This window comes from Myotis myotis, unplaced genomic scaffold (genome assembly GCF_014108235.1).
Source record: "Myotis myotis isolate mMyoMyo1 unplaced genomic scaffold, mMyoMyo1.p scaffold_m19_p_21, whole genome shotgun sequence".
Classification (NCBI taxonomy): domain Eukaryota; kingdom Metazoa; phylum Chordata; class Mammalia; order Chiroptera; family Vespertilionidae; genus Myotis; species Myotis myotis.
In genome coordinates, this window is record NW_023416326.1 from 3,783,681 (window position 1) to 3,809,971 (window position 26,291).

A 26,291-nucleotide genomic window follows, 5' to 3' on the forward strand; every position below is an offset into this window, starting at 1 on the left:
TCCACATATGAGTGAGATTCTGTGATATTTGTCTGTCTGTCTGACTTATTTCACTTAGCATAAGGCCCTCAAAAGCCATCTGTCCATGTTATCGCAAATGCCCTTGAACGGTTAAGGAAGACTGGGTCGCCTTCTCAGTTTACCTGGGACATACCCTGCAGTGGGAGTCGTGTGTCCCCAGAAACGCTCATTCCTGGGTGAACCAGGACTGTGATCCTAAGTGAAATAGATCAGAGAGGGGGTAGCTGGGGGTTTGGGAGTGACAGGGTGGAAATAGTTACCCTGGCCCGGCTGGTGTGGCTCAGTGATTGAGCATAGACCTGTGAACCAGGAGGTCACGGTTCGATTCCCGGTTGGGGCACATGCCCGGGTGGCGGGCTCCATCTCCAGTGTGGGGCATGCAGGAGGCAGCTGATCCATAATCCTCTCTCATCATTGCTGTTCTTATCTCTCTCTCCCTCTCCCTTCCTCTCTGAGAAGAATAAAAATATATTTAAAAAATCGTCTTCCTGGCCGCGGTCCTGGGACGCACCACGGGCTGAGCCAGACAAGCCACCCAATTCCAGGCTCGCAGGAAAGAAGGCAGAGAGGGTGACTTTTCATCACAGTTTCTGCAGAAAACAATCCGTGATGATAGAAAATCTTTAGCCACAAAGGCTCAGGGAAGAAAGAGGAATCCGATTTGTGTCCCTAAAGAAATAAACAGCCTTTGCCGATAGGCAGCGGAAAGAGAAATATTCACACCGTTGCCCACACCACGCACCCTATCTCCGCCGCTCATCGCAAGTCTCTGGTCGGTGAGCTTTTTGGAAAGAGGTTGAGGAGATAAGATCGTTTGGGGGGGGGAAACCTTACACGGAGAATTACTGGCCGTCCGTTGGTTTCTCTGCTGGCCTCGCTGCGACGGTAAACTCTGCTTCCTTGCTAAGTGCCCGTCAGACGAAGGAGCCGGGATTCTGTCCTCACGGTGCCTGGCTCCCGCTCCGACGATAAGTCATGTCAGGATAAGGAAATCCTGTCTCTTTCAAGTTGAGAAGCTGTGATTAAGCATGTCATTCGGGGGCTATATGGAAAGGTTTTCCAATAATCGGTTACCCCAAATAAGCCGTATTACTTAGCGCCGGATATCTGCAGGGAGACGAACAGATGTTGGAGACAAGGAAGAAACACTAAAAATATCTCAAATATTTAAGTGCTTAAAAAAAATGTGCATTTGACTTGGGAGTGAGGGAGGGAGAGAGATATGTTTATTTTTATTTTTTTAATGATAGCCTGATATTGCTTTGATAGGGCAGACTCTTTCCACATAACATAGACATGAGCGCTGTGAAATTATTTGCAAGCCTTTGAGGGAAACGGTGAGATAAATCTGTGCTAATCAGGGCGTGTGACTCGCACAGAGACAGCATCTTGAAATCCTCAAAGCCTCAGATTAGAAGCCACGGGTAAGCTGTGTCCTGTCCGGGGAGGTGTGAAGGAGAAAGGAGAACAGAGCCCATTTACAGTCACAATGATTACTGGTATTTTTTTTTTTGTTAATCCTCGCCCGAGAATATCTTTCCATTGATTTTTAGGGAGAGTGGAGGAGAGAGGGAAAGACAGAAACACCGATGTGAGAGAAACACTTTGATTGGTTGCCTCCTGCACACACCCTGACCAGGGCCCAGGCTGGGAGGAGCCTGCAACCAAGGTACGTGCCCTTGACCAGAATCGAACCCGGGACCCTTTGGTCCACAGGCCGATGCTCTATCCACTGAGCCAAACTGGCCAGGGTGGGAACTCAGCCCATTTAGAGTCACGATTATTTTGTTGCACGCTCCCCCGTCCTTCCTGCTGCTCTTCTCGGTGGGATATGGGGGTCTCCCTGGTGTGATGCCCTCACCGCGGCTCCATCCGGGGCCCTGGCAGGGATGGGACTCGGGGTCCCTCCAGCCTCAGCCACGTGGGGGGTCTCCTGCCAGGTCACAGCCCTGAGTGGGTAGCTCCGTCCTGAGCCCGGCCTCCGGACCCCACCACGGATGGAGGTCCGTCCTGCCCCGTGGGGCTGGCCTGGCTCTCCCCCTGGTCCCCTGTTGGGATGAGGGTCACCCCGCGCCCATGGTGAGGGGCGGGCCTCTTCCTGCCGCTGTGGCTGAGGGAGACGGCTGGCTCTTGTCCACAGAGGTTTCCTCCCCCCGTTTCTGGGGTGGCTTTGTGCTTCTAAGTGGGTTTTTAATCTCTTTCCTCTGTGTTGGGGGGAAGGGAAGTGACAGCCCGGGCTCCTTCCAGCATCTGGAAGCTGCTATCTAGGTGACTTTCTCAGAAGAGGCACGGAAGACAGACAGGCGGTCCTCCCTGTCTCCTTACACTCCTACCAAGCGCCCTGGCCGGTTTGCTCAGTGGATAGAGCGTCGGCCTGCGGACTGAAGGGTCCCGGGTCCCATTCCGGTCAAGGGCACATGCCCGGGTTGTGGGCTCGATCTCCAGTGTGAGGCGTGCAGGAGGCAGCCGATCAAGGATTCTCTCTCATCATGGATGTTTCTATCTCTCTCTCCCTCTCCTCTCTGAAATCAATAAAAATATATATTTCTTAAAAAGAGGGTTAAAGCAAAAGTTCTTTTCTTAAAAACACGAAATAAAACCTGAAAATCAAACCACCTACCCAGCAAAGCTGGGTCATAACAGGAGTGGCATCGCCTCAATGGAAAAGGGTGCAGGGGGTCTGATGGACACCTTCTGCGGAGCCCTGGGTGGCAGGCCGGGCCCAGAGGCTGGCGACCCGCCCTTCTCCCCCGTGTTTACCTGGTAGCCGCCCACGACTGTCCCACGTCCCAGCCACACGACCACTCACGCCCTCTGAGAGGCGTCCCCGGTGTCTGCCCAGCCCTGGCCGTGAGCTGTGTTGCTTCACTGGGTCGCGGAGCCAGCTCGTGGGGCGGTTGGAAAAATCATGCCGAGCTCCCTCCAAACCAACGCCCGCCCTGCGAGTCTGTGCAGGTTCCCCTCCGGCCCTGCCGTGGGCGGAGACGATGCGTGACGCATCTCCTCAAACAGGAAACGTCTGTCAGAGGCATCGTCCGAGGGCAGGGTCGTTGGATGCCATTTACGGTTCACAGGAGGGAGGTCTCCCCTGACAGCCACCTGCCCCAGGCCCTTTGCACTGGCTCTGTGCACCAGAGAGCCGGCTCCATCCCCCAGAGCAGTGGTCGGCAAACTGCGGCCCCTCAAGTGTGGCTCTTCCACAAAATACCACGTGCGGGCGCGCACATACAGTGCGATTGGAACTTCGTGGCCACACTCAAGGGGCCAAAGAGCCGCATGTGGCTCGCGAGCCGCAGTTTGCCGACCACTGCTCCAGAGAGAAGGGAGGCAAGCCATGAACCTCCAAGCTGGCCTGTGGCGGTCAGGGCTGTCACTGGGTCTCTCTGGACAGTCTGTGGCAGGGACGTGCATGCCCAGCGCCAGGCGGTGCCCACCTGTGCCATCACACCCAACAGGAAAGCACGCGGCCTACCGTGTCGCCGGTGATCCTCGCGATACGCTCACGGCCTGCCGTTGGCACAGTCCCCGTGGCTCAGGTGCGGGCGCCAGAGCTGAAATAAACAGGCTCCGTGAGCAGAGGGCCCAGCCTGGGGAGGAAGGTGGGGGAGGTAGGAAGGAGGAACCCCCAAAACACAAGGCATGCCAAACCACAGGGAAGGCGTGCTCTCGTCAGTGTCTGATTTCGGCTGAGGGCGGTGTGCACCCGCCCAAGAGGCCCACGCAGCCTCTCTGACACGCGGACGCAGGGCCCTTCAAAGGCCCCGGCTTGGGATCGCTCCAGCTCAGCACCCCCGGTTCGATTCCGGGTCAGGGCACGTGTCCAGGTTTGGGGCTCGATCCCCAGTAGGGGGTGTGCAGGAGGCAGCTGATCCATGGTTCTCGCTCATCATTGATGTTTCTCTCCCTCTCTGAACTCAATAAAAAATATTTTAAAAATATATATCTTTATTGATTTCAGAGAGGAAAGGAGAGGGGGAGAGAGAGAAATATCAATGATCCGAGAGAACCATGGATCAGCTGCCTCCTGCATGCCCCCCTCTGAGGATTGAGCCCCAGCAACTCAGGCATGTGCCCTTAACCGGAATCGAACCCGGGAGCCTTCAGTCCGCCGGCCAATGCTCTAGTTACTGAGCCAAACCGGCCAGGGCAATAAAAATATATTTTAAAAAACCATACACACACCAGACTTGGAGGAAAAAGAAGATACAATATAAAAAAAACGATGAGAAATGAAGGTTCCTTTTCTTTGCTCAGGAATGAGTTAATCGCAGACCATTGGAGTCACGTTTAGTGGCCAAGAAACGGAAGAAGCAAAGGGCGTGGGAGATGGGGAAAGAAAACGAAAATGAAGGGAGAGCAGTAAGGCTGACAAAGGGTTGGCTGAAAAAAAAAGAAAGCCTGGATGGGGGGGAATTTGGGGCAGGAAGCACGGAAATGAGCATGTCTCCAGCCCTGGGAAATGCTACTGGGCAGCAAACAAATGAGATTATTGTGTTTTTATTTTGCCACAATATGCAAATGACTCCATTTAGCCGCTAACGGGTTGTTATCAAATTCTGAGAAATCCCTCCGTAAAATGTAATATTTTTGTGACAGAATTGTCAGCGGTGCCAGATTGCTTTTCTATTTTGGTTGAGCTCTTATCGGAGCCTCGTCTCTGTCACCGACGCCCAGGTTCCCGGTGACGGCTTTCCTGTAATTTTTGTGTAAGCGAGAAATAACAACGTGCTTAGAAATGTGAGAAATGTGTTAACCTTCCTATTATTTTTCGGTGGCCCAAGAGAATGGGAGGGTGGGCCGTGGTGGGGGATGTCATTATTTCTCGTGATGAATTCTTATTTGTGCTAATATCCTGGAGGGCCCGCATATCTGTTATGAACCACATCTGTTTGTGTGGCTCCCGTCTCAGTAGCCCCTGCCTCAAACCCTTCCACTTTGAGAAGCATTTGGCATAACCGACAAAGACTTTGAAGGCCCATGGACAAAGGATTGTGAAGTCACACTGTCTACGACATAGTGCTCCTCCTTGCTGATCTCATTCCAGCCATCGTTAATAAAGGAACCCAGAATCTCGGTTGCCTACCATCTCTACCAGGACTCCATCAAAATGGAATTATGTTTCCTGTGATTTCCCTACATTTCTCTTTAAAAAAAAAAATTTTTTTTTTATTGATTTCAGAGACAAAGGGAGAGGGAGGGAGAGAGAGAAACATCAGTGATGAGAGAGAATCATGGATCGGCTGCCTCCTGCACGCCCCACACTGGGGACCGAGCCCACAACCCCGGGCCTGTGCCCCAACCGGGAATCGAACCGTGACCTCCTGGTTCAGAGGTCGATGAACCTTAACCGATGAACCACACCAGCTGGCTCTTTTTTCCATGTTAAAGGTCAATGTTATCTCCCTGAATGGCACTGGTTTCATAACAGACAAAAGTCTAGCTCGATGAACACAGGGATTTTACGAAGCCAGGGCAGAACCGGGCTCGCCTTTGCTGGGACAGGAGCCCAATGGAATACAGGTCCCAGTTCAATTCAAACGAAAGAGCAACAACTATCTTCTTAGTGTCAGTATACGGGGCAGGGTTGGGGACACACGGACGCTGAAATGACCCCTGGCACCCTGCTTGCTCTCTTTGCTCAGTCGGGCAGCTGGGCCTGGACGCCGGGGCAGGGAGCACAGGGGAGACGCCCTGCCGGGGCCACCCCCAGCCGCCGGGCGGCCCTTGCGCGTTACTCCGACCGGCGGTGCTTCCCCACATCGACTGAGCAATGGGACAGAGTGGGCAGGTGGCCGCGGGCGCAGACACGTCCAGGGTTTGTTTTCAAAACAAACCAGTCATGAAGGAGGAGGCGTGAGGCCGGAGACACCCGTTTTGGAGGCAGGATAGGAGGCAAATGAGTCCACGTGATCCTAAGGTCGTGATCAGCCCCAGGTGCCTCTCGGCTAAAGAGCCCCCAAGGCCTCCCAGACCAGCACCACCTCTCTCGTCGGGGGGAGGGGCGGGGGCTTTCCAAGGAGTCCTCCTCACCAGGCAAACCTTGAACTTACTGAACTGGTGCCCAGGGGACAGGCCTCGTCTCTGTCTGTCTGCAGGGAGAGGAGCTCCTTTAAAAAATATATAAATTTTTATTGATTTCCAAGAGAAAGGGAGAGGGAAAGCATCAATGAGAGAGAATCATGGATCGGCTGCCTCCTGCAACACCCCACACTGGGGATCGAGGCCGCAACCCAGGCATGTGCCCTTGACCGGGAATCGAACCCGGGACCCTTCAGTCCGCAGGCCCACGCTCTATCCACTGAGCCAAGCCGGCCAGGGCTCGAGGGGTTTCTTAGGGGACGGAATGGTTCTTGCGCGGTTGGCAATAGCCTCACAACTCGACAACACAAAGGACCAACCTTAACGAATTCAACTTTAAAAAGGAAATGTCGTCGGGAGAGAGATTAAAAATGGCGGCGGGGTAAGGGGGAGCTGCACAGACACGCTCCCAGGACCCAACTGGAGTGACAATTAAACACACACTCGCAGAACCCCCGCCCTGAGTCACCCACGGAGGACTCGCCGGAGAGAACCCGGTCCCCGGGGATGGAGAGTGGCCGTCACTACGGAGAGAAACGAGATGTCTCCTTTCCAGAGGAGAAGCCAACCCTTTAACGGATGCACATTGAGAGAGTAAACAAGGTGCTGAAGGCAGGGGCCAGATTCAATGATTTCCAGGGATTCATTTCCTAATAAAAAGCCAAGACTCAGCCCGGCCGGCCGGCGTGACTCAGACCTAGAAGCCAGGAGGTCAGGGTTCGATTCCCGATCAGGGCACATGCCCCGGTTGCGGGCTCCATCCCCAGTGTGGGGCGAGCAGGAGGCAGCTGATCCCTGATTCTCTCTCATCATTGATGTTTCTCTCTCTCTCTCTCTCTCTCTCTCTCTCTCTCTCTCTCTCTCTCCCCCTTCCTCTCTGAAATCAATAAAAAAAAAAATATATTTTTAAAAAGCTAAAACTAATCACCCAACTTGTTCCTGAAAAGACTTGGGTATGAGGGCGGGGTGCTGTGCTGTACATTCACTGCTTACAAACACTTCCTTCTCAAAGAATTTTGCCTCTCACTGTCTCCTCTGGGCCGCCCCCACCCTGACCCGCACCTACTAGCTTCAGAGGAGTCATATAGCTCAGCTCCGGGTGCCTCCCCGCACCCTGAGCCCTGCGCCCAGCCTCCCCGCCCCAGCGCACACTGTGGAGGGGCAGCTGATCTCGGGGTTCCCGACAGACACCAGGAATGTGCCCCCCCCCCCCCGCCCCATCCAACAGAATGACACCTGAGGTTGGGGGCGGGCTGGAAACACTACAAAAAACCCAGGAATTCCGACAGTTCCCCACTTTGCTATCCTTTCTGAAACCCTCCCACTCAGATCGGGGGCGAACGCTGTTTCTGCAGCCCGCAGCCCGGCGCGGGGATGATGAATGGTTCGGTGCCAGGACACGCGACAGGAAGGACAATGCGGCGCACACAGCCTGCGGTGATTTATGGGCTCCTCTCGGGCCTTTGCTCTCCTCCCAACACCGTTTCCACCTCTCACTTGTCTGCAGTCACCGTTCCCACCCTGAGCGCTTGGTTCCACTCCTACCTTTCCAAAGTTTGTTTTATAAGAAACAACTTTCCCTCGCCTGGCGGGCCGGTGTGGTTCAGTGGTTGAGCGGCGACCTGTGAACCAGGAGGTCAGGGTTCGATTCCCGGTCGGGGCACAGGCCCGGGCTGCGGGCTCGATCCCCAGGGTGGGGCGTGCAGGAGGCGGCCGATCCATGATTCTCTCATCGAGCTGTCTCATTAGGCAACTGGGCTCAGCCACGGAGCCACGGAGCCACGCCGGGTGGGGCGGAGGCACCTGGATGCAGGGAAGGGGCCGTCTCATCAGGGAAACCTGGGTCCTCCAGGCTCAGCAGGGACGCGCCCAGGGGCAGGCCGGGCGAAGGCCAAGAGTGGGGACCACCTGGGCGAGTGCCAGGAACAGCCGGAAGCCACCCCCACCCCCCGAGCCACGCAGACCACACCTCCATATCCCCAGGAAGGAGGCAGGCTGGCCACAGAGACAGCTCCAGGAGCGGGGAGCCACCTGGCACCCCACACGCTCTGATCCGTGTTAAAGGGGCAGCGCTGGTCCCCTGCCTCCTGGGCCATCACCGTGGCCGTCCCCCATCTGTCTGCACCTTAGAAACGGCGATGAATCAAGCCCAAAAGATGAACGCCGTGGGCCTGGGTATTTATAGACGCGCCTTCCATGGAGACCCAGCAGGGAGTCAATCTGCCAGAACCCGTATTTAATAACTCCCAGGAACGCCCAGCCGACTCACCTGCCAGGCCCGGAAAAGGGGGTCGCTTGTCAGAGGAACCCCACGCCTCGCAGACCATTGTCACTGCCCTAGACATCAGCAATCCGTTTCCCTTTAGTGGATAAACACGGTTCGTGGAATATGAGCCATGCCCTGGCCGGTGTGGCTCAGTGGATAGAGTGTCAGCCTGTGAACCAAAGGGTCCCGGGTTCGATTCTGGTCAAGGGCACGTACCTCGGCGGTAGGCTCCTCCCTGGCCCAGGCCCTGAAGCATGTGCAGGAGGCAACCCATCGACGTGTTTCTCTCACATCCATCTCTCTCTCTGTCTTTCCCTCTGTCCCCCACTCTCCCTAAAAATCAATGGAAAAAAACCCTCGGGTGAGGATTTAAAAAAAAAAAGGAAAATGAGCCGCGACATCGCGAGGAGCCACACGCCTGCTGGTAATAACAGGGCTCCATTCCTCTATTTGTCATCGGCCCGGATCTGTCTACCTCGGTAGCTGGCACCGCTCCTGGCTTCTTAACAAGAGCGCTTGTAGGGCAGAGGGAGGAGGCAGAGGGAGGAGGCGAGTCACACGGGCGCGTAAAGGAAGCCGCCAAGTGCCTCCTGGCCCCCTGGCCCCGGCCCCGGGGGAAGGTACCGGCTCTCTGACGTGCCCTGTCCCTGAGGAACCGGACTGAGACTTCCTGGGCCCTTTCCGCTTCCGGACCTTCGAGCCCAGTGACTGGCTGATCCGATTGTAAGGATGGGGAGGCGTTATTCCACCTCGTTGATCGCAGCTGTCTGGCGTTGGCCGGCCATTTTCTCCAACAACAAGCAGCTGGTTCCCAATTGGAAAATTCCAGAAGCTGGCTAGTGGCTTTCTGGGAGCAGGTGCACTATGTTTTTTTAAAATATATTTTTATTGATTTCAGAGAGAAAGGAAGGAGAGGGAGAGAGAGATAAAAACATTACTGATGAGAGAGAATCACAGATCGGCTGCCTCTTGCACGCCCCACACTGGGGATCGAGCCTGCAACCTGGGCGTGTGCCCTGACCAGGAATTGAACCGTGACCTCCTAGTTCATAGGTCAACGCTCAACCACTGAGCCACACTGGCTGGGCCTGAGTCTCTATTTTTATCTCTAAAATGAGAGAACTTGAGTAGATGAGTGATTTTAATTTTTTTCTTAGACACAGAACTCTTTCATTAATAAAACGTTTGCCCCAAAAGGATATTAGTTTCGAATGAGACCCAAACTTAAGCCCCCAAAGCAAATTAGCACGATAATCCGACCAATTCCTAGTTGCTGTCTGGGATGGAACAGAGAGACGAATTCTGTGGCGCAGAGAGACGTCTGTGATGAATTAGTTATGTCTGCTGGGGCGCAGAGGGCAGGCGGGCCTCCCGGCGAGTGCCATCCTGTCTGGAAGGTAAATATGATGAACAGATGAAGAGGGGGGGGCTTGCAGGCTCCCCCAGGCAGAGACGCCCGGCCCGGGGCCGCTCTCTTTAGCAAGCCCTCCTGCTGTAAGATTTTGGAGTTCCGCCCTAACCGGTGTGGCTCAGTGGATAGAGCGTCGGCCTGCGGACTGAAGGGTCCCAGGCTCGATTCCGGTCAAGGGCATGTACCTGGGTTGCGGGCACATCCCTGGCGGGGAGTGTGCAGGAGGCGGCTAATTGATGTTTCTCTCTCATTGATGTTTCTAACTCTCTATCCCTTTCCCTTCCTCTCTGTAAAAAATCAATAAAACATATTAAAAAAAAACAGATTTTGGAGTTCCTCCCAGCCGTGCTCAGCCACTAGGATGCTCAATCCTGCAGGCGAAACAGTAACAACCCTACGCAATATTAAGGCTCCGAAAAGAATTCTATGATGAATTACACAGAAATGTCCCCACCGAACTCCCCGCAGACAGAATGAGACGAACAACTTTGCACTGAAACATCAACAGCCACTGCAATGTCATTTTTGCCCGAAGCCTCGCTCCCCCCGAGAGGCGAGAAATAAACTGGCTTCCGGGAAACCGGTGGGTGCCCGATCGCCGCATTTGGCGGTGGAGCGTCTGGTCCCTCTCCCAGGCACCTGCTTCGTGTAATTGACCGTCGCGGGGGAGGCGGTAAGAGCCGCTTTCTGAGGGATGAAGGCGTAACGTCCCCCTGCAGAGCCCCTGGAGCAAAACAAGACGCAGCCGGGCGAGGCGCTGAGCACGGTTCACTGTGCGAAGGGATTTGGTGAGGCGATCGGAGGCCGCGGGAACCCATCGGTGTGCTCACGAGGGACCAAGAGGATGGGGGCTCCCCTGTGAAGAAGGTCGGGGGAGCCAGCTGCTGGGATGCTCACCAGGCCTCCAGCACGCGGCTCTTAGAACTCGGTCCCAGTTCCTCGCCTCGAAAACGTTTGCTTAAGAAAACCTGCCAAGCCCGGCCGGTGTGGCTCAGTGGTTGAGCATCGACCTCTGAACCAGGAGGTCACGGTTCGATTCCAGGTCAGCGCTCATGCCCGGGTTGTGGGCTTGATCCCCAGTGGGGGGCGTGCAGGAGGCAGCCGATCCGTGATTCTCTCTCATCATGGATGTTTCTCTCTCTTTCTCTCTCCCTCCCTTCCTCTCTGAAACTAATATAGACATATTAAAAAAAAGCAAATAAAAAGACAATACCCCTATATTTCTCCATCCCCACCCCCACTTTGAAGGGAAGCGTTGTTATCTCCGTTCACAACAAAACGCTATTGGACGGCTGGCATATGCGGGGCACTCTGGGCACAGTGATGGACAGGAACCACATCCTCCAGCCGGAGGGAGGTGTCCTCCCACTAAGGGTCCAGCATCTGCGATCAAACCCGGACAGATTCCCACGGCCCTGCCAGCGCCCGGGAGGCGGTCTCCACGCCCCGGGAAGGGCTCAGGGCGGGTTCCCAGGCCGGAGGCTGCAGACAGGAGCTCGGCTGGCAGCGCACCTGGCTGGCTCGGCTGTTTGCAGAGTTGCCTTGGAAAGCTGTCTGGGCGCTGGTTCTGCCCAGAGCTGCCTGGTGGAGAAATGCCCTGCCCGTGCCTGAGCAGCGTCCTCCTGCCCAGGGCAGGGGCAGCCTGCAGAGAGGAGGGAGGGAGGGAGGGAGGGGCCTGCCCCTGCCCCCGCCCTGAGCTCAGGCCTCACCCAGGGCCTGCTGCTCCCTGAACCTGAGTCAAGTATGACGTCTAAGGCCTGGGAGCTGTAACCTCCCAGTGGCTCAAGTCAGAAAGATTCCTTCTTGTGCCCGGCCGGTGTGGCTCAGGGGTTGAGCATTGACTTATGAACCAGGGGGGTCACGGTTCGATTCCCGGTCGGGGCACAGGCCCGGGTTACGGGCTCCATCCCCAGTGTGGGGCGTGCAGGGGGCAGTCGAGCCATGATTCTCTCTCATCATTGATGTTTCTCTCTCTCTCTCCCTCGCCCTTCCTCTCTGAAATCAATTAAAAAAAAAGGTTCCTTTTTGCTCTAGGCCCAGGCCCAGCCCTTGAGCGACGGGGCGGGGCAGCTCGCCCGGGAGGGGATCCCCCATTCCCAGGGTCTCCAGGCCAGACCTGGTTGGGGGGGGGGGGGGGCAGGGGGAGGAATGGGACAGTATTTGCATAGTTGCTCTTTTAGATGTTTCCCACCGCTCCCCGCTTTACCCAGGGAGCTGCTTTACAGAACAAATAGCAACGGGTCTGGCCCGTGAGGTGGGGCAGGCGATGGAGGAGGAGGTCTGGGCTGGGATCCTAACTCACAGGATTATCCTGGAGGCGCCGGCGGCCTGTTGTCAGGCTGTTTGATGGAGCCCGAGACGCTGTTGCTAGGTGGTCGGCCACGCGGAGCTTCACCCCCTCCTCCCGCCTGTGCCTCCATGCAGGGGGGTGAGCGGGGAGGGGGCCGTTCTCATGACCCTGAGCCCTGGGAGTTGGCCCGCCAGCTGGGGGTGAGCTCCAGGCGGGGTGGCGGCGGGAAGTGGGAGTCGGGGACCTCGATCCCTGCTCCTGCTTTGTTTCCTGGACTGGGGTTCCTTTCTTGATGATCTGCTCATTCCTCAGTGTCCTCAACCCTAGGGTTTCCTCCCTGTCTCCTGGACCTCTTCTCCGGGGGCTCAGGGTTTGCCTCTTGGGGACACGTCTCCTGGGCACTGAGCCCCGCTGTCTGCTGGGGGTTGCAGGCACCAGGCTGTGACCACCAATTCTTTAAAAAAAAATATATATTTCTTTATTGATGTCAGAGAGGAAGGGAGAGGGAGACACAGAAACATCCGTGATGAGAGAGAATCATGGACCGGCTGCCTCCTGCACGCCCCACACTGGGGATCGAGCCTGCAACCCGGGCATGGGCCCTGACCGGGAATCGAACAGGGACCTCCTGGTTCGCAGGTCACTGAGCCACAGGGCCGGGCCCTTTTCCCCTTTGGCAGCATTTTCTTGCCCCTGGTTCCCAGGCCCCTCCTTCCCCTGCTCCCTGGCGTCGGGTGTGTGAGCACATCCAGCCTCGCGCTCCGACCAGCTGCCGCCTCGCAGAGCTGTGAACACGCAGGGCCTGGAGCAAACATTTCAGAGCCGCTCTTCCCCTTCTCTGCATTAATTACCAAATTAATCATTCTTCAGAGGCCTCCGTCCCCCGCTGGTCCCCCCCCCCGCTCGCTGCGGCCTCCTGAGCAGAGCTTCCTGGGATGACGTCGCTTCTCTCCGAATCGGCCTCCATCCATCACCGCCTGGCTGCCCTTTGGCATCCAGAGGGCACTTCGGTGTGTTTGCTACTTCCCTGCACAGACAGGGTCCAACAAGTCTCTGTGTTTGGGGAGATGAAGTTTATCCATCTCAAGTGCCCACAAATGGACTCATTCAGGTCCCCATCCCTACCCTTTTAAAAAATTTTTTTTTATTTCAGGGAGGAAGGGAAAGAGAAATAGAAACATCAATGATGAGAGAGAATCATTGATCGGCTGCCTCCTGCACGCCCCACACTGGGGATGGAGCCCGCAACATGGGCATGTGCCCTGACCGGGAATGGAACTGTGACCTCTTGGTTCACAGGTTGACACTCAACCACTGAGCCACCCTGGCTGGGCTGCGTCCTCTGATTCTTGACACGGTTTCTGCTCTCAGAACGGGGAGAACCCTTCCCACCGTGGCCCATGCTCTGTCTCCTTTCTGTCTTACGTTCGATTCGAAGTTATGGTTCCCCCCTTCCTGGTGATTTTTCAAATCCCTACAATTTTATTACTTGTGTTTTCTTGTAAAAACACCATTCTTTACTGATATAAGATTCTAATTAAAACACACACAAAAGGTAAATACTTACCTGGAGCCTCAGTTTACCAAGCTATAAAATGGGGATCCCATGCTGTCCGTGAGGACACCGTTAGGGTTACATGAGGTGGACGGAAGTGCAGGGAGCAGTGTCTGGCGCGGGGCAGCTGTAATAGGAACCCGTCACTGAGCAGCATTCAACGGAGACCCCACGTGCCCGAAAGACACTGCCAGCCACTCATGCTGTTGACCTCCCATCTGCATTCACCTGACAACACCGCTGCTCGTGTGGACTCTTTCAAACGTTTATTAAAAAAGCAAAATGGACGTTCATCTCGAAAGGAACCGTTAAAAACCAGAAAGCAATACGAAGGTCGTCTCTAGCAGCATCCGGTGGTGAGCCTGCGGCCTGGTGTCCGGCCGGCCAGGCGAGCCCCGCGCCTCGGAGCTGGCGGCCTCCCGCATGCCCTCTCAGGGCGCGGGCCACACCGCGTCCATAAAATTAACAATTTCAGGTTAAATAAGCTTAAATAAGGGTGTTAAATACAGGACACTTCATCGAAGCCTCTGTACAAAGACGATGGGGCCTTGTCCGTGTGACCGCCGGCCCAGCGCGCGGGCGGTTCTGGCACATGGGCAGGCGGCCCGCATCTGACGGCGCCCGCTGCACGCGGCTGAGCTAAGGTCGGGGTGACTACCGAGCGGGCCATTTACAAGGCGGCCGCCTCTTTTGATAAAAACATCAGAACACTGCCAAGACCCAGGCACCGTTTGCTCCTGCAAATAAACGAGCCTCAGTAACTGCGTCCGCGCGAGTGTTCAGCATCAAGCGCGCTTGACGCGGCTCCCCGACGCCTGGCCCCGCCTGTCTTATTGCTATGAGAGTGGCTGTGCGGATAAAACTACTGTACATCCAAAAAAATAGACCACCTTTCCATAGAGTATACGTCTGAGTATCTGCTCCGGGCTTACCTGGCCGTCTACAGCCCGGACTACGGAGTCTTTAACATCTTAGCAGGTCACCTGGCACCCAGGAGGCTAGACTATATACACAGACCACGTGGTAGCGTCTACAGGGGACGTCTAAGCTGACACCAGGGTTACATTCATCTCGACACGAGTACATTCATCTTCACACCCGCCTGCCCGCTCGCGACGGCCGCGGAGAGAGCCCGGGCCCTCTGCTGGGGCGCGCGGGCCCCACGGACGGGTCGGCGGGGAGGGCAGCACCGGCTGGAGGCAAGGCTAAGCCCCCGCGTCTGCCTGCGACGGCCCAGACCCCGGGCGTGTCCCGTGGCCCCTGGAGGGGGGACGGGCTAGGACTTCTTGTCGATGGTGCTGAAGAACCACTCGGTGAAGGTGCGCAGCTGGGCGGCGGCCGTCTGCGACTCCTCCTGCAGCCGCCGGTTGTCCTGGCGCAGGTGCCGCACCTCGGCCTGCAGGACCGCCTTGTCCTGCTTCTCCTGCGGGAGAGACACCGTCAGGCCGCCCGTCCCAGCCGCCACACCAGCCTGCCCCTTACTCTTCACTCTTTTTATTTTAAACAATTACCTTTTAAAAAAAATTGATTTCAGACAGGAAGGGAGAGGGGGAGGGAGAGGGAGAGAAACATCAATGATGAGAGAGGATCATGGATCGGCTGCCTCCTGCACGCCCCCCACTGGGGATCGAGCCTGCAACCCGGGCATGTGCCCTGACTGGGAATAGAACTGTGACCTCCTGGTTCCTAGGTCGACGCTCAGCCACGGAGGTTAAGGCAAGTCCCCTGGACGAAGGCACAGCTGAGCGAACGTCCTCCCAGCACCAAGGTCGGTGCTAATGCGGCTGCTGATCCGGGCATGTCTGTAATCAAGCAAGCACGCCGGCCTCTCCCTGTGCCTACAGCTCTCCCTCACAGCATAGTCTCCGAATGACCTTCATAATGACCTTCCAAGGTTGCCATTAAAAGCTAGCAATAACCGAGAGTTTTAGAAGAATCACTGGAGTTTCTAATACACAGCGACAAGCATGTACAAGGCAGGTGCAGTCCCGGCTGCGGGGTGACGGGCCCCAGGTGGAGAAGGCTCCCCCCCTTGCAGATGACAACAGCGGCGTTTCTAACGGGACCTAACCTGATGGCTGCAGCCTCACACTTGCTGTCGCGGACACCTCAGTACCTTCCTATGCTTCGAGCTCCCGCTCCCCGACCACCACCTCTTCTTTAAAAAGTATAATCCCTCCGTATCCCCTCCTCCCACAACCCAGTCCTTGTCTGACGCACCCACCCTGCCTTCCCTTCCCCGCCCGTCACCCCGTGGGCCGTCTGTCCTCACTGCCTGGACGCGGCCCCTCCCTTTAACCCTCATCTCATGCTCACCCCGGGCCCTGCTTCTCGCTCCCATCTCAGTTTCCTGTCTGGACCCTGAGCTGGCTAAGCCGACGCTCCACCACCTGCACCCGAGGCGGGCGGGGCGGGGCGGCCGGTGGGGATCAGAGCGCTTCTCCCCAGCCCCTTCCTCTTCCTCCCGCGGTGAGAGGGGCACGGTGCGGAGAGGTCTGATCAGGGACTGAGAGCCATGAGAGTGAGCGCCCAGGCGTTACCTTGCGGAGGTCGGTCTGCAGCTGCCGCAGGACCAGCTCCAGCTGGTTCACCTTGCCCGTCAGCGTGGCCGGGGACGGCTCCCTGGCAGAGAGGACAGAGTTAGAGACCCCGCTCGCCCCGAGTCAGGCACCGCTCAGGGCGCTGCTCCTTGCTCCCTCTAAACCAGCGGTTCTCAACCTTCCTAATGCCGCAACCCTTTAATACAGGTCCTCGTGTTGTGGTGACCCAACCATCAAATTATTTTCGTGGCTACTTCATCACTGTAATGTTGCTACTGTGATGAATCGTCATGTAAATATCTGATATGCAGGATGTATTTAGGCGACCCCTGTGAAAGGGTCGTTCGACCCCCAAAGGGTCACGACCCACAGGTTGAGAACCGCTGCATCCCCTGGGGCTGGGGCCCGGCCAGGGTGGGCAGCATGGCACCAGCTCCATAGAGGGGACGTGGTGCTGCTTCGCTGGAACACCTACCCCGCCCATCTCCACGGATCTGAACACTTTCAGAACCTCCCAGGGCACCTACGTTGGTAAGAAAACAAACACGGATGATCCCAATGAATGTCGGGAGACTAGCCAGACCCCCGTGAAGGAAGTCCTGGGAACTAATGGATTCAGTTCCTCTCTCGGCCCTCCTTGGTCATTACCAAGTTCACTGGCTCATATAAAAGCAGGAATTAGGGTCCGGCCGGCACGGCTCAGTGGTTGAGCGTCGACCTGTGAGCCAGGAGGTCACAGTTCAATTCCCGGTGGGGGGCGTGCAGGAGGCAGCCGATCCATGATTCTCTCTCATCATGGGTGTTTCTCTCTCTCTCCCTTCCTCTTTGACGTCAATTAAAGTATATTATTTTTTAAAAAGCAGGCGTTGGGAATGGATGACACAGGTGAAGGACACACAGTCCTCGGGCCACAAGCACGGCAAGAGCCCGGGAGGAGCTGGTGCATCCCCGACGCCCTTCCTGGAAGGCGTGCAGCCTGGCGGGGCCGGGCCGGGGGGACAGGGTCCTCGGGGTCAGCACTCAGCCTGGCCGCGGAGGCCCCCCCGTGAGGTGTCCCGTCTGCACCGTCAGTGACTGGCAGGCGCCGACCCGGGCCCACAGCCTCCCTCGCCGTGGGGGAGCCTCACACCATGGGCACCGGCTGCACATCTGGGTGGGCAAGACCCGCCACGAAGCAGAGCGGGAGCTGGTCAGTCCCACCCCGTCCCTTCTCTGGGTGTGAGGGACCAGGACGGCACCCGTGGCAGGGGCTCCTGCTGCCTGCAGTTATCAGATCCCCGCTGATCACTGGGCTGGGACAGCGGGGGCTGGGACAGCGGGGGCGGGGCCCGCGGACTCACATACCCCGTGGCGTCCAGGAACTCTTGGCCGCCGGGCTCCACGCACAGAGGCAGCTCCGGGGCGCCCTCCAGGCCCTGTGCGTGCTGCATGTCCGTCAGGGTGCAGAAGGCGGCCACCCTCTGGTCTGGGAGGGACGGAAGGAGGGGGTTAGCTATAGCCCCACCGTTCCGGGTGGAAAGGAACTTAAAACCTCCCTTCACCCCCACCAGTTCACAAAACAAAGCAAACAAACTCAGGCAAGCTGACCACCAGGAAGCACTTGGACCGGCTGCACGGCCCATGCACACAGCCCGACGCCAGCAGGCACAGGCGGAGCCGACGGCCTCCGCTTTCTGCACCCGACAGATGCTGACGGCGCTGGACCCGGGACCCAGGAGACCACGCTCCGCAGCCCCCAGCCCCGTGAGCACCGAGGGCGCAGCCAGGCCCCGTCACCCAGGCGGCCCGGCCCTCGACGGGCCCATGCAGACGTGCACACGGGGATGCAAGGACAGGTCACGGACCCGGAGCCCGCCCCGCCAGTCACCTAGGTAGGGCGCGTGGTGATAGAGCAGCGCTAGCTCCTCGTCCGCGTCCAGGCCTGAAACAAGATCCAGAGTTCCCCGTGAGGAGGCCGCTCCGCCTCTGGGCCCTGAGCCTCGGGCCCCCGTCAGGTCCCAGCGACAGGGGCTCCGAGGTACAGCCGTGTGCATGTGTGTGTGTGTGCGCACACACACGTCTGTGGTATGTGTGCATGCTCTGTTACCCAGGACTAGCTGAGAGCTGGCCTCATGCAGTGCCCAACAGTGTGGTCAGGGCACACATTTCACAGAAGCTCCTGGGTTTGCTTACATACCCATCCATGGCCCTGGCCAGTGCTTCTCAGTGGTTAGAGCGCTGGCCCGCGGACTGAAGAGTCCCGGGTTCGTTCTGGTCAAGGGCACGTACCTCAGTTGCAGGCTTGATCCCCGGCCCCGGTTGGGGTGCCTGCGGGAGGCAACCAGTTGATGTCTCTCTCACATCGATATTTCTCTCTCTCTCTCTCCCTCCCTTCCACTCTTTCTAGAAAAATAAAGTAAAATGACTCGCTCCGTGAAGGCAGACAGCGGTGGTGACGGATGAGCTGCGCCATCTCCTCAGGAACCCACGGAGGGAGCAGCGAGGGCGCGGCCGCCACCTGGCCAGCAGCACCACCTGTCTCGCCTGGGCCCAGGGCCACTTCTCTTCTGGGCACCAGCAGCTTCCCAGTCAGCGATGCCACCAGGCAGGAAGGGAACACATCCTCCTGCACTGGTGCCCGCTGGCCCAGCTCCGGGGGCTGAGCACCGGCCGGAGGTGCTGACGGCAGATCCTGCTTCCCGGCAAGGCGAGTGAGAGTCCCCCGCCCACCCCGCCTCTGTCCTCGGTGCCAGCAGGCGCGCGCCTCGACAGCGGGCATCGGGGACACGGCAGGTGTGGGAGGCGGCAGCGGCGGCGTTTTCAGGGTGTGATTAATGGCTGAGAAATGGCACCGGGGTCCCCGTCGGGTGGGCTCTGTGCTTAATTGATCCTATGTCTCTCTCTGGCTGTGGGACGCGTCTTCTAATGAGCTACCTGCCTGCCTGGCTTAGGGGGGGGCATGCACTTCCCGCTAATTGGGAAGGATGGTGGAGGCGGAGGCCGCCAGGGGCACAGGAGGGAGAGGGGGCTGGGGGCGCCCATGGAGGCCGGGCCTCCCGGGAGCTGTGCCGAGAGTAAGGCGGGACGGGTCTCGCAGGCCTCCAGCCTGGCATCCGCTCCCCCGCGTCACACCTGGGGCAGGCGCGCAGCTGTCCTGCAGCCAACACTTCCCGTCTTCTAGGAGGTGACTGCATTCCGTGACCAGACTGCCCCGGACCATCCTGGTCCCAGGCGGGATTGTGCCCAGGATGAAATAAGTCGTGATGGGGTCCAGATGAACGGCATCATGTGGGCACTGCCCACTTCCACATGGAACAGGAGCACCAGCAGCGACGGGCGGGCACGGGGGGGTGGGCAGCTCTGGCGATCAGTGGGCAGGGTCTGGCTGCCTAACGTCCAAGATGACCCTCCGCTCTGTCATGGCCCGAATAAGGGCACGGTCCACACGAAGAAAAAAGATGTCAAAACCAGATACAGCGTTTCCCCCCTCGTAGAGAGCTCCATCGCGGACCTGTATGCCACGCAACCCCGTGGTGAGTCGCTTGGCGTCTGTCTTTCTCGTACGTGAGGCTGAGGGTCCAGCCTAAACATCCGAGTGACGATGTCTTCGCTGACTTCATCTGTGTTCACCTTCATTTACACCAGAGCCACGTCCCTGCCATGAACCGACTGGCTCTGGTGCCACCGCCTCCCCCGGGAGAGCGGGGCTGCGGGAGCCACGGGAGCCGGAGCCAGAGCTCGGCCGGCCACCAGCCTCACAGGGAGGCTCCCCTTCGGATCTGAAAGGCTGGGGAGGCTGGAAGCGAACAGAATGTGACCTGACGGGGCACAGGCGCCGAGCGGCTCTGTGAAGTCGCTCACCCAGCGCAGCTCCCAGCGGAGGCTGCACCCCCACAGCTGCCTTCCCGCCGGGAACACTCAGGAGCGAAGCTGTGACTGACACCAAACGGCACAGACACAACTGTGAGGAGAGAGAGGCGTGGGCGGATGGAGTCTCCTACAGCTCGTAGGACACAGAGACAGCCGCCCGCACTACACACACACACACACACACACACACACCACACTACACATACACACACACTACACATACTACACACCACACACACACCACACTACAAACACACACACACTACACATACTACACACCACACATACACCACATACACACACACACACACCACACTACACATACACGCACACTACACATACTACACACCACACATACACCACACACACACACACACCACACACCACTACACATGCACACACACACTACACATGCACACACACCACACATACACACACTACAAACACACACACACTACACATACTACACACCAAACATACACCACACACACCACTACACATGCACACACACCACACTACACATGCACACACACCACACATACACACACACTACACACACCAGACTATACATACACACACTACACACCACACATACACACATGCTACACACACACCACATGCGACACACACCACACACACACTACACATGCACACACACCACACACACCAACACACCACACATACACATACAAATACTACACACCACACATACACAAACACTACACACTACACATATATACACACCACACACACTACACCACACATACACACACACCACACATACACAAACACTACACCCACACACACCACACAAACACATGCACACACACACCATACAAACACATGCACACACACACCACACGCTACACACACTACACCAGTGATGGTGAACCTTTTGAGCTCGGCGTGTCAGCATTTTGAAAAACCTTAACTCTGGTGCCGTGTCACATACAGAAATTTTTTGATACTTGCAACCATAGTAAAACAAAGATTTATATTTTTAATATTTATTTTATATATTTAAATACCATTTAACAAAGAAAAATCAACCAAAAAAATGAGTTCATGTGTCACCTCTGACGTGTGTCACCTTCGCCATCACTGCACTACACACACTACACATACACACACACTACACACACATACACACGCGCACACACAGTCAGTAGGCAATTCCACAGCCACCGAGAGCTGAAGTGGCGAAGAGTTCCTGGACCCAGCGGGGCTCGGGAGCTGCGGGGAGCGGCAAGGCGAGCCAGGACCCGCGGGCGGAGTGTGCTGAGCAACTTGTCACTCTCGCCCCAGGGACCCGAGACCCCTCTCCCACCCCAGCTTGTCACTGCACCTTCCAAGCCTGTTTTCATTCAAAACAGCTCATCCCTTCAACCGATGCTCAAGGACACACCTACGTCCTCTTGTGACCTCCTGAGCAGGACTTCACATCCTGGGAGCTTTTCAGGAGACCCCCCCTACCCCCTTGCTTCCCTGTGGGCCCACAGCCTGTTCCCTTGACCGACTGGAGGCGGGACCCAGTGAGCGGATTACTCACAACACCCACACCTGACATCTGTCCACCTGACAGATGCCAATGGGCTCCCCGAGGGTGACGGAGTGATGACTGCGTCATGGGACAGTCCGCCGGTTGCATTTAGGAGTCTGGACGGGGAAAGGACCATGTCTCGCCCCCACCAGACAAAAGAACCGCGCGCATAAAACAGACCTGAACTGCTACTGGATACTTCTGCTCACAGGATGGGGGGCCAGGAGGCCCGGGCCCCATGGGAGGAGCGCAGGGCAGAGCAGGGGACGCACCTTCCCTCTTAGACCTGGAAGGCGGCCTTAGCCTTTACCAGCCGTGGGCAAACTGTGGCCCGCGGGCCCTATCCGGCCCGTTTGAAATGAATAAAACTATTGAAAAAAAGACCGTACCCTTTTATGTCATGATGTTTACTTTGAATTTATATTAGTTCACACAAACACTCCATCCATGCTTTTGTTCCGGCCCTCCGGTCCAGTTTAAGAACCCATTGTGGCCCTCGAGTCAAAAAGTTTGCCCACCCCTGGGCAAGACGGTAGCTCTCATGGTAGAGTGTGGTCATGTACTCACTTATTCATCACATTGTAATGATGCTGTGCAGTATTTCTCTCCTGGAAGCTTGTTTTTTTTCTTCTTTTGCATAATTTCCAGTAAGCAAGTTTTCAGGAATTAATTAGGTTTCTGGTCAAAGGGTGGGTACATTTTTGTCATCTTGCCTGAACCGAAACATGAATCATTTTGTAATCCCTGTAACGACACCGGTGGCGGGCATTCTTCATAGCTTCCCGGAGTAGCTGAATCATTTCGATGTTTGTAAGGTGTGAGCTGGCGGCTCCTGAGCGTGGACACTGACACGTGTGGTTGAACGTTTCTCGAGGAGCTACTCATTCTCCTGTGGGCTGCGCGTGCACGCACCTAGACCAGTGGTTTTCTATGTTCTAGATATGGAAGCACAGCCATACATATTTATTTACCTCCAAAATGTATTCCTTTCGTCTTTGCTTGGTTGAATGTCAAGGATTCCAGTACACAATTACAGGACGTCGTCTCAAATGATACCTTTGGTTTCTGGATTTATCCTATTTTCTTATTAATTATCATGGAGCTATTTGGAATAGAGTAGATTTCTTTGTTAAGCTTTGAAGGCATCTCTCAAATCTTTTTATTAGAAACTAGAGGCCTGATGCATGAAATTCGTGCAAGGGGCTCAGCCTTCACAGCCCCGTATGTTAAAGTAACATTGAAAACTTACAGTAACCTTTAAAATTTTCCAAATGGTTGGAGCTTTGTGCTTGAGTTTAGCTTCTATTTTCCTTACTTAGGCCTCTCCCCGTGGCCTTGAGCTCAGAAACAAGGTATAGGAACGCCGAGGCATGTGGCCTCGGTGAGGCTGATCCGTGGGGGAGGCATGTCTGCTCAGGGTGAAGCTGGACTTCTGGGTCCCGATCTCAACCCAATGGGTAAGGAAATGGAGGTCAAAGAGGAAAACTAACCTTCCCTGTCACAGCCGGTGCCTGACCTGGGATGCAGGCGGGACCCTGTGCCCATCTAAGTGACCCGGCTCTCCGAGGAGGGGTCATTAGCCACAGCGCCAGCCCCTCCTGCTCAGTTCCATCCTCACAGACGTGTGAGCATCCACAACGTTAGCCCAGACCCCCCGGGAACAGAGGCGGTCCCCAAGTTGCCGCCCCAGAGGCCTCAAGTCCTTACCTTCAAACGCCCGAGCAGCGTCCACGAGGTGGGACCAGTCCAGCCCCGTGCCCGCGTCCGGGAGGGGCATTAGGCCGGGGTCTGCGCACTTGGACTTATCCGACAGGGACCCATCGGAGAACCAGAACTCGTCTAAATGAAACAAAACCAGAGTCAGGCAGATCGCAGCTCGGGGCACGCCCGCCCCGTCGAGGGGCCGAGGCAACTTCTTGTTAAAGATCTCCCGCCCTCCCCCGACCCTACAAAGACACAGCTGGACAATCAGGGGCCTGCAGAAACGTCCCGACCTCCAGACTTGCGCAGAGGTCAGCAGCAGAGACCTGGTGCAGGGGCCTGGCACTGAGCCTCGCACAGATGGGCACCTCACGGAGGTTTCTCCCGGGGCAGGATTCGCTGGGGACCTCCCTCGAGCTCACCAGGACCAGCTCCTGCTTTCGTGTCTCTAACCGGGGAGTTTAAAAGCATCCTGGAGTCGCCTAAGCTGCTCACCACAAATCTAGCTGCCCGGGGTGCAGCCACTTTGAAAGGCAGGGAGACGCACTGCGTGTCCCTTAGCAACAGGCGAGGAGGAGAAGGGACAGCATTCTGCCTGCAGGGCAGGTCCCGGGGTCAGTCTCCCTTTGTCTGCACAAACTGGCCTTTGACGTTTAAACTTCTTCTCCTGAAACTCTCACCGCAGGACTGAGTGGCACTGATGGAGGCCAGGGGCCAGGTGCCCGTGGTCAGGGAGGGATGGGCACCCTGTCCTATTGGTGTCACTGGTTACTGGCCTGGGAACCGTGTGCCCGAACGGCCACTGAAGAGGTTTACACTGAAACCCCCAGCAACGGGCGCCGAGGCCCTGCACGCCGGGCGGAACCTCCTGCCCGCCCGGCTCTGCTTTCACGTCTCCAACCTGATGCACCCGCCTCAGTGACTTCGCAGGAAACGCACACGAGTCCTGGCATGAATCGCCCGAAACCCGCTGGCGAGGTATCTGTCTCCGAGGTTAGATTAGGATCTTGATCTCCAGAGAGCAAAGATCCTGAACAGCTTCAAGGCTGGAGCATCGAAAAGCTAAAAATACCCGCCCCGGAGGCCGAGGCTGTAATAGCTCCGACTGGAGGTGCGGGGGGAGGCCTTCCGATCGCACTGGGGGAGACGGGCTTGCTCCCCTGTAATCTGCACTCTCCTAACTCCAAACCCGGGACCAGACCCGGACGAGTCCCCACTAGTGAAAGGTTCTCTCTGAAGATCAGATGCTGCCTGGGAAGGCACACGTTTTAAAGTGGAAAAGGGCCTGGCTGGTGTGGCTCAGTGGTTGAGCGTTGACCTAGGAGCCAGGAGGTCAGGGTTCGATTCCCGGTCAGGGCACATGGCCAGGTTGCAGCTCGATCCCCAACAGGGGGCGTGTAGGGCATATAGCTGGGTTGTGGGTTGGATTCCCATTTGGGGCACGTACAGGAGGCAACTGCAACTGATCGATGTTTCTCTCTTTCTCTCTCTCTCAACATATCTTCGAGTGAGGATTTAAAAAACAGGTTTAATACAGGTTTTCAAGTTTTCTTCAAAATGGATAGACCTGTATTGCTTAACTTTTTTACAGTGTCCACTCTGGGGACTTTATCATATTATAAGGAAACAAACACAGCAGCAAATGCTACAGAGTTTAAGAAGTGACCCCTTAACAACTTCACGAGGAGCTCATCCGAGGGCCCGTCCAGGCCCCGGGCCCGAGCCCCCCAGCCCCCACTCACTGCGCAGGCTGCCCAGGCCGGGCACGGGCTGCGTGCGGGGCGGCAGGGTGCTGCGCTGGGGCGGGGTGCTGCTGAACAGGATGTCGCTGGGCAGGGCGTGGTCCAGGGCAGAGCTGCGGGAGCTGGCGAGGGAGGTGCCCCTCCGGTGGCCGCACATGCTCTCGTCCGAGAGGGTGCGGTACAGCGACCGGCGCGGGGACAGGTTCCCGTAGAAGGAAAACTAGGGTTCAAACACAGGGCGGGAGAACACAGAGTCAGGCAGCTGGAAGCACAGATGAGGTGACAGTAAGTGGGGGTCAGAGCACGGAGCCAGCCCGGGGTCGTCCCCTGCACGTGGGTCCCCGGGGAAAAGGCAGGAGGCTTCCTGGCTCTATGGGATTTGGGTGCAGGAGGCAGCCGATCGATGATTCTCCTTCACCCATTGATGTTTCTCTCTCTCCCTCTCCCTTCCTCCCTGAAATCAATAAAAATATATATGTTTTTAAAATCACTGGTACAGCCCTAGCCGGTTTGGCTCAGTGGATAGAGCATCAGTCTGCGGACTGAAGGGTCCCGGATTCGAATCCAGTCAAGGGCATATGCCCAGATTGCGGGCTCGATCCCTGGTGGGGGGGCGTGCAGGAGGCAGCCGATTGATGATTCTCCCTCATCATGGATGTTTCTATCTCTCTCCCTCTCCCTTCCTCTCTGAAATCAATAAAAATATATTTTAAAAAAAACCACTGGCACAAAGTCATTCTGTGAGCTAGTGCCGTGAGTTAGACACGCACAGCTTTCTCACTCTGAAACGCTAAATGGGACCTCCCTGACCTCGGGAGCGGAGGGGCTGTCATTTCAGGCAAGATATCCGAGCCCACAGGGAACGCTTGGCTTGATGCTAATCGGAAATGACTCCATGTTGGTATCAGGCCAATTCTGTGCCAATCAGCGGCCGGTGAGGTTCAACCTAATCTAAACAGTGATACACTGATTGTGAACGCTCGCCCCCCAGGCCACGCAACAGGCTACGAGAAATGGAGTCGGTGAAGACACACTGCTGTCCACCTTACAGTATCACTCGCAGGAGACAGTCACAGTGGCTGAAAACTTACTCTTAGTCGTCGATCATCACCAGCGGTAAAGGGACCATTACGATGACTGTGCATTAAAGCACAGACAGGGTAAGGAAAGTTCTTCCTAAAGAAGCAAGTAGTCAAATACTAAAAAAATAAATAAATAAAATCTGGATTTCCAGCTACTCAGCACACTGACCCACGCTCCTTTGACATGAACAACAGCAAGAGCCAGAATGTTTGCAT

At 56.5% G+C, this 26,291-nt stretch overlaps 1 protein-coding gene and 1 long non-coding RNA gene across 10 annotated transcripts in view; both read right to left on the reverse strand.

Annotated features, from left to right (window-relative positions):
* Window positions 1-428: 428 nt before the first annotated feature.
* LOC118678710 lies at window positions 429-8,561 on the reverse strand. The gene is made up of 3 exons (XR_004974988.1): window positions 8,369-8,561; window positions 3,494-3,572; window positions 429-1,128 (listed from the first exon to the last, which is right to left on the reverse strand). It is a non-coding gene; the product is annotated as an uncharacterized LOC118678710 (long non-coding RNA).
* A 5,309-nt stretch (window positions 8,562-13,870) lies between these two features.
* The window catches only part of SIPA1L2 (signal induced proliferation associated 1 like 2), a 104,151-nt gene continuing 91,730 nt past the window's right edge, over window positions 13,871-26,291 (reverse strand). For 4 of the 9 annotated variants that reach the window (XM_036355129.1, XM_036355132.1, XM_036355128.1 and 1 more), the window contains exons 17-22: window positions 24,994-25,213; window positions 23,258-23,389; window positions 18,029-18,082; window positions 17,506-17,626; window positions 16,162-16,243; window positions 13,871-15,044 (exon numbers count right to left, since the gene is read on the reverse strand). In XM_036355129.1, the coding sequence (XP_036211022.1) occupies window positions 14,898-15,044; window positions 16,162-16,243; window positions 17,506-17,626; window positions 18,029-18,082; window positions 23,258-23,389; window positions 24,994-25,213 (756 nt within the window). In that variant the 3' untranslated portion in view covers window positions 13,871-14,897. Of the gene's footprint in view, window positions 15,045-16,161; window positions 16,244-17,505; window positions 17,627-18,028; window positions 18,083-21,951; window positions 22,653-23,257; window positions 23,390-24,993; window positions 25,214-26,291 lie in introns of those variants that run through there. The other 5 variants (XM_036355133.1, XR_004975064.1, XR_004975063.1 and 2 more) reach the window with 5 other exon arrangements.